Source organism: Somniosus microcephalus, unplaced genomic scaffold (genome assembly GCF_052327205.1).
Source record: "Somniosus microcephalus isolate GS21.2 unplaced genomic scaffold, FLI_Smic_1.0 unresolved_chr2, whole genome shotgun sequence".
Classification (NCBI taxonomy): Eukaryota; Metazoa; Chordata; class Chondrichthyes; order Squaliformes; family Somniosidae; genus Somniosus; species Somniosus microcephalus.
In genome coordinates this window covers 34,720,268-34,728,307 of record NW_028225180.1, presented here as the reverse complement: position 1 = coordinate 34,728,307, position 8,040 = coordinate 34,720,268, and the positions used below count along the sequence as shown (strand labels likewise).

The 8,040-nt window shown below is 41.6% G+C and overlaps 1 protein-coding gene across 1 annotated transcript; it reads right to left on the bottom strand.

Moving 5' to 3' along the window:
- Positions 1 to 1,083: 1,083 nt before the first annotated feature.
- LOC147092450 (putative G protein-coupled receptor 139) lies at positions 1,084 to 6,009 on the bottom strand. The gene is made up of 2 exons (XM_085975727.1): positions 5,909 to 6,009; positions 1,084 to 5,100 (listed from the first exon to the last, which is right to left on the bottom strand). The coding sequence occupies exons 1-2, from the start codon at positions 5,976 to 5,978 to the stop codon at positions 4,181 to 4,183; spliced, it is 990 nt and encodes a 329-aa protein (XP_085831853.1). The 5' UTR covers positions 5,979 to 6,009; the 3' UTR covers positions 1,084 to 4,180.
- Between the last annotated feature and the right edge of the window lie 2,031 nt (positions 6,010 to 8,040).

The following is an 8,040-nucleotide window of genomic DNA, read 5'->3' as shown; positions in this document are numbered from 1 at the left end:
GGGCTGTTGCGGGTGGAGAGTTCGGCTTCCCCCAGAACCTCATACCCCCAGAAATCCGTTAAAAATCTAAAAACCTGGTAAAAGCATAACGATTTTAAAAAGTAAAAAAAAATGTTTTCCACTGAATTGTAATGTAAAAATACGTTTAAAATGCTAAGTTTATTTTTAGCCCCTTAATAATTTTAAACATTTTATTCATAAAAATAAATTTTTGTTTATAATATTTAATTTAACGCAATTTTGACGCATTTTAAAGCGTGATTTTTGTAAATGTATTTAATGATGTAGTATCTTTTTTCAGTGATCGCCATTCATTCTTTTGACAGGTCTACCTACCAATCATATTAAAAATGAGATCAGATTTCATAGAGGTGTTCAAATTAATGAGGAATCTAGAGAGAGAAACTAGAGAGAAACTGCTCCATTGGCAGAAGAGACGAGAACCAGAGGAGACAGATTTAAGGTGATAGGCAAAAGAACCAAAGGCGACATGAGGAAACACTTTTTTACAAAGCAAGTGGTTCGGTTCTTCAATGCACTGCCTGAAAGGATGGTGGAGGCAGACTTAATCGTGGATTAAAAAAGGGAATTGGATAAGTACCTGAAGGATTAACAAATTGCAGGTCTACGGGGAAAGGGCAGTGGAATGGGATTAGCTGAAGTGCTCTTGCAGAGAGGCGGCACGGGCTCGATGGGCCGAATGACCTCCTTCTTTGCTGTAACCATTCTATGATTCTATGATTCTATGAAACCATTTATATATCCTAGTCCATTCACTTCCCCAATAAATATCATATCTCAGTCCATTCACTTTCCCAATCCATTTATATAACCCAGTCCATTGACATTTACAATCCATTTAACTTTCATCAGGCCTTTGATAAGTTACCACATAGTCGACTCCTAACTGAGGCCAGAGCATGGCGTCAGGGGGCAATTAGCAAAAAGTAAAGCAATCTGGATACAAAACTTAAAGTAGAGAGTGGGGCTTAAAGTTAGACACTCAGACTGGTGGAAGTTGGAAAGTGGTGTTTCACATTAGCCGCTGCTGGGACCACTGATCTCCACTATTTAACCAAATTTATAGCACTCGAGAATCTGAAAAACAACATGAAATTTCGCATTTCTCTCAAAATTGGGAGGTGTAGTTAATACTGATGAAGACTGCGACAATATACAATTAGGTTTGCAAAATGGAAGTGCAAATGTCAAATGAATTTCAATATAAATAAGTGTGAGGTGTTGTATTTTGGTATGAGAAATAAGGATTCAAAATACACCGATCAGAAATTATGTTAAATTTGTATAGAGCTTTGGTTGGACCACACTTTTAGTACTGTGCACAGTTCTGATCTACATATTATTAACATGATACAGTGGCACTGAAGAAGGCTGAAAAACGATTTACAAAGGTGATGGCAGAACGTACTTATCAGAAAAGATTGAGCAAGCTGGGGCTCTTCCTCAATAAAGGGAAGGCTGAGGGGCGAACTGGTAGAAGTCTTTAAGATTATGGCAGTATTATATAGGTTAGACGTAGAGAAGCAGTTTCCACTATTATAGGGGAACAATATTGGCGTTATAAATATAAGGCAGTCATTAATATATTAAATCGGAATTCAGGATTTACTTTTTTAACCAGAGTGGTTAGAATGTGGAACTCGTTAGCACATAGAGTTGGTTAATTCAAATAGCATAGATCTACTTAAGGGGAAGCTAGATAAGTACCCAATACTGATCAGAACCCTATCTCCGAGTATTGGAATGTCCATTCCGATATTAACCTTGAAACATGTTTGACATCTGGTGTATGGCAACTGCAGTGTAACAATCGGATTCGCCAGGTTTGCAAGTAGGTGGCGTGGTGGCCAAACGGTAAGGCTTCGTTCCTGTAAACCGAAAAGCGTGGGTTAACATTCCCAATCCGTTGCTGCTTGAGAAAGCATTGATGCTTAATATCAATGAATATCTTCATTCATTTATTTATCCCTGTCCCTTAAACTTGCGAACCACGCAAGGTCCGTGCCTCTGTTAGATTTTAATATTTAAGGGGATTTTTACTCTGCACCTGCTTCAAGACCAATATATCCTTGCGGTGCCCAACACCGAATGAAGCACTCCAGGTGGGGTCTGACCAAATATCTGCATAACTGAAGCATGACGTGCATTGAATACCAGCTTGCTTGAGATCTTGAATTATACATACATCTCTGTTTCTGTATCGTCGATGTCAATTCAAAATGTTGATGTGTGGCCAGATACGCCCCATTGCAGAACTGATACCTTCCCACTGTTACCAAATGATTAAAGATCTCTGAAATTTATGAATCAGACGTTAATAAATTCTCATTATTACATCACACTGAACCTTAACATACTTGCAGAGTCAATCCTGGCCCAACAACCTAGTTGTACATTAAGCTGACGTTTACTTCCCCATTGAATAGATAAAGGCTATTGGTTAGAATTAGTAATATATGTAGAGTAACCAATATAGTACAACATTAGCAAACTTCAGGACAGTCTGATAAATGCTTAGCTTACAGTGACCTTTTTTGGGTGTAAGAGTATTAAAGGCCAATATTAAACTATATCTCATCAGCATCATACATCTATCTTGATCTGTTCTTCTACCCAGAGCTCTGCCCACTAAATTTACCTATATCCTCACTCTCCAGAGTTACATTAATCTTTACCAGTAGGCATGTTGTCAGCGTGACCGACCCTGTCCTGCACTCGTTCTTCAGCACGGTGGCATAGTGGTTAGCACTGTTGCCTCACAGCGCCAGAGACCCGGGTTCGAATCCGGCCTCGGGCAACTGTCTGTGTGGAGTTTGCACATTCTCCCTGTGTTTGCGTGGGTTTTCTCCGGGTGCTCCGGTTTCCTCCCACAGTCCAAAGATGTGCGGGTTAGGTTGATTGGCTATGATAAATTGACCCTTATTGTTAGGTGGATTAAATAGGTGGGGTTACAGGGTAAGGGTGGGATATGTGTTGGGGTTACAGGGATAGGGTGGGATATGTGTCAGTGCAGGCTCGATGGCCTGAAATGGCCTCTATCTGCACTGTGGGGTTTCTGTGATTCTGTGATATCCATGATGCATATCGCATGCTGGATGCTTCACATGCAACACGGCACTTCTGCACACAAAGTGATATCCCAGGAACTTACAGCAAGAAACGTCTCATAAAATACCATCCCTTCCATTGCTGGACATCTAGCAAAAGATCAGGGTCTGAAACTGTAGATTAGAATCGCTCCTTGGCTGTTCCTTATGTTTCGGGTTAGGATCGACCCAATCAGACTACTCCCATTAATTGTGGGATCTAGAAAAAGCGGCCACAGATTAAAGAATAAATGTAAGAGATTTAGAATTGAGGGTAAGAGAAGTATCTCCATGCAAGGAGAGTCGTCCAGCTGTGGAATTTACACAGGCCGAAATTATACCATATTTATGATTAAATTTGGTAGATCCAGGAATAAAAATAGGTTGAAGACATTTCGAGGCAGACCAGGGAACGTCATTCAAACCTTTTGCTCAGGTGGAGGGTGAACGGCGGCAATGGCTGGTTGGGTCGAATGGTCAATTCCCCAGTTATAACATTCCAACATATTGATGACCAGTTGAGATTTTAAGTTAGTATCTGTGAACAAAGATGTCTACTGTCTCATTGACGACTCAGGTTCCGACTATCTCCATCATTAGAGACTGATCAGGGGACAGGGCCCCATTCTATTGGTCCAGAAGACAATGGGAGCGGGGTCTGATGGGGAGCTCAGCGCCCGCAAGATTACAGAGGAATTAAAATAACCAGGATTGTAAAACCTTTCACTGTTTCTACACCAGGTAACACTTTGTCTGTTAATTAAACTGAGCGTCTCATTCCAGTACCTGCCGTGTGAGGCAGTTAACGCTGACGTCCACATATTCTGCTCCACTGCTGAACTCAATCATGACTGTTTCCTTTGAATCTTGAGCGGGAAGGGCGCTGTTTTAGGAGAAATCGATTATGTTCACGCGGGGAAAGCAGCAGACATCATCACACGGCACAAAGTGGAGAAAATGTTTCCTGGTACCTGTTTATTTAAACAGAACAGTCCATTGTCATGGTAACAGATCGAGGGCCATTCTACAGCGGAGCACGGGCTGCAATTGAGCTCTACTTAGGACAGGAAGCTTTAGTTTGATTTTACATTTAATTTAACCAAAGTCAGAATCAATGCCCAAGGAGATTTCACCACGTTTTTCAGCTCTTCCCTGAATTTACTTTGGGTCGCTGCATAAATGCAGGTGTTTGTACAGGAGCTCAAATACATGAGTAGATATCCGGTTTCTGTGGCGACATATGCAGGGGCTGCATAATCGCCTCGATTATGCTCGGGGTTTGTCAGTCTGGTAGTTAAAAAACTCACGGCAGCTGTCAGCCACAGCACTATAAAACTACCTGATACACTGAACAGTAAAATAATGGATTTTCTTCGGTTCTCCATCTCTGGATCGCTCTGATTCTCACTGCAGTGACCCCGGAGTCTCCTGCGGGCTCTACTGGCCACTAAAATACGTCTGACTGTCAAACAATTAAACAGTAATATCAAAGCAAAAGGAAGCCAAGGAATTAAAATACTTTGTAACCAGGAGAACGCTGCACCTGCAGCTGATAGAAAAAACTCCACTCTGGTGCGACATCCCCAGGGAACATTGTTATTTAGTCTCTCAGGCTCATATGCAAACCAAAAGGTGATGTTCTTTAAACCGAAGAGGAAAGTGGCGGCTGTTACAACACCGACAGCCGTTCTCACTGTGCAATACTTTGTTTTAAATTTCTCACAACATATAGCTACAAATCGGTCAAATGTGAACAAGACTGTAAACCACACCGACATATCTAGTGCGAGAGAATTCACGTACACAATTAACTTACAAACGGCAGTGTAGGACAGGAAAGAACCTGGAAAGTGATATGTAAAAGTGTGATATACTATCACATTGTTGATCATGACCAGTAGATCTGCTGTTGCCATGGCCACCATGTAGACAGAGATACATTTGGAAAGGCCGCAATTTCCTCTGGAGAGAATCACGATAGTCAATAGGTTCGCTGTAAGAAGGATGGAAACGAGATATGTCACGGGGACACCCAGCTATAACTTAAAGCATATTGTGGGGGCAAGTTCAGATGTGTCGCTATTTATCGTTATGCATGTTAATACTTATTACACTTCGGCGAGCGTTGACGGCATCATGTTTAAAAAGAAGAAATCTTACAACACTAGTGGGACTGAAAATCCCGCGTCCTTCCATCATAGGTTCTTCAGCCCTCGAAAAATATTAAACATAATTTTACAGCATTTACTGCAAAGATATGATTTCAAATAAAACTTTCAGCTGAAAGGCAAACATGCTATTTACGTCGATTATCTGGGAATTTTCTATTTATAATCACCCTGGGCGAACCTACACGGGAACTAAGCCAGAGCTATTGGAACCGCGAAGGTACTTTGCAGCCGAGCGGCAGTGATTGCTCGAAATATATTTCAAAGCCGACTGTTGCTTGGAAGTGGCTGTAGTCCGAGCAATTATCAAAATAGAATAGACAGGGAACAACGGCACAAATGAGGTGGTTACCATGGACACTAAGCAGCACATTCTGTAGTGAACAATATTTATAGTGTTGCAGCGGCCGGGGAATAAACCTCGCCCTCCCACAGTAAAGGGAGGAATCCTGAGCGCCCGATGCTCATATCGACTGTCCAGAATGCGCGGACTGGTAGGATTCCCGCTGATATTCACCAATTCAGATCGCTGGGATAAGTGAATCTGCAATAAGCGTATTCTCGGAATCTGTTACATAATCATTAGCAGTAAGATAGTCAACAGCTATTAAGCATCAGGATACTTTTACTTACCGGGAATACCAAAGGCTGCGAGAACAGGGTAGTACATTTGCTTGATCTGAAGAATTATTGGCAATGCCATTTTATAGAAGTTTGTGTGAATCCGGTCCGGTTTTACGTTTCTGACTGGACTGTATCTGAGATCCATAAATGCTCCCGCTTTATAGAACAATCAGTGCCCCCATGAGAAAATCAGGTGCCACAATAACTGACGTTACTTACAATTACGTAACAAACAATTTTCTGCTACACTGCACCGGGGATGGCAATGGGGAAATTATGTCCCTCAGTGCATGAAAATCCGCCCATAAAAATTAATGATCGGAAAGTAAGCTTTTCGCCCGAGATGTGATTTCAGAATGGAGCATCCTTTCCGGTGACGGCGTTAGGTTCTTGGGGCCTCACAATAATCGGGTGAAATCTTCTCTCATCCATTATGTATTTAAAATTCGTTTTACATTGTGGTGATGAATCGGCTCTAACACTGCTGTTGGTGAATAGGATCTAAAAGTAATCGTGGTGACCATACTCTAACATTACTGCCGGGGACCCTACTCTAACATTACTGCTGGTGAATCTACTCTAATATTTCAGGTGTTGACTCTAAACTAATGTCTCTGGTGCTGACCATACTCTAACATTACTTGTGGTGATTCTTCTCTAAATTACTGCTGGTGGCCCTACTCTACCGTTGCTAGTTGTGAATCCAATACAACATTACGTGTGGTTCAGCTGCACTAACATTACTGGTGGTGACCATATTCTAAAATTACTGGTGGTGACTCTACGCTAACATTACTGGTGTTAACTCTATTCTAGCATTACTGGTGGTGACTCGACTGTAACATTAATGGTGGTGGCTCTAAACAAATATCTCTGGTGCTGACACTACTCTAACAATACCTGTGGTAACACTTCTCTGATATTACTGCTGGTAACACTACTCTACCGTTACTAGCGGTGAATCTACTTCAAGATTACTTGTGCTGACTCTGCTCTAACAATAATGATGGTGGCCCTCTTCTAAAATTTCTCGTGGTGAACATACTCGAACATTAATGGTGGTGACTCTACTCTAAGGTTAATGGTGGTGAACCTATTCTAACATTACTGGTGGTGATCGTAATTTAACATTACTGGAATTGATCCCACTCTACAATTACTGGCTGTGATCCTACTGTAACATTAGTGGTGGTGACGCGACTGTACCATTACGGGCGGTGACCCGACTCTGACATTACTGGAGGATGCCCTACTTTAATATTAATGGTGGTGACACTACTCTAACATTAGTTGTGTTGACTACTCTAACATTAGTTGTGTTGACCCTAGTCTAACATTACTGATGCTGACCCTACACTCATAATACTGGTGGTGATCATGCTTTAACATTACTGGTGGTGAATTTCATTTTACATTATTAGTAGTGCCCCTACTCTAACATTACATGTGGTGACCCAACTCTAGCCTCTCTGGTGGTGAGCCTACAATAACATTATTTGTGTTGACTGCTTTCTGCCATTACTGCTGGTGACCCGACTCTACCATTACCTGCTGTGACCCTAATTCACATTTCTTGTGGTGTGTATTTTTTGTCATTATTGGTGATGAATGTACTCCAACATTACTGATGGTGAATCTGCATTATCATTACTGGTAATGACAATACTTTAACTTTTCTACAGGTGATCCTACTTACATGTTACTGGTGGTGAACATTCTCTAACATTATTGCTGATGACGCTCCTCTATAATTACTGGTGGTGAACCTACACTAACATTATTGGTGCTGAATCTAAGGTAGTGTTATTGGTGATGATCCTAGTCAAACATTACTGTTGGTGGCACTAGTCTAACATTACTGGTGATGACCGTACTTAAACATTACAGGGGGTGACCCTACTCTACCATTACTGGTGGTGAACCTACAAGAACATTACTGGTGTTGACCCTACGCTAGCATTACTGCCAATGAACCTACTTTACCAGTACTGGTGGTGACCCGAGTCGATCATTGCTGGTGGTGACCCTACTCGAACATTACTGGTGGTGATCCTACTCTAACATTACTGGTGGTGACCCTACATGGAAATTACTGATGACGATCCTACTCTAACATTGCTGGTGACGACCCTACACGAACA

What these genes read in the sequence shown, in the direction of transcription:
- LOC147092450 (XM_085975727.1), bottom strand. Translation starts at nt 5,978, where the DNA reads ATGGCATTGCCAATAATTCTTCAGATCAAGCAAATGTACTACCCTGTT. An exon ending in CGCAGCCTTTGGTATTCCCG is followed by an intron (nt 5,101 to 5,908) that starts GTAAGTAAAAGT and finishes TCCTTCTTACAG; the next exon opens with CGAACCTATTGACTATCGTG.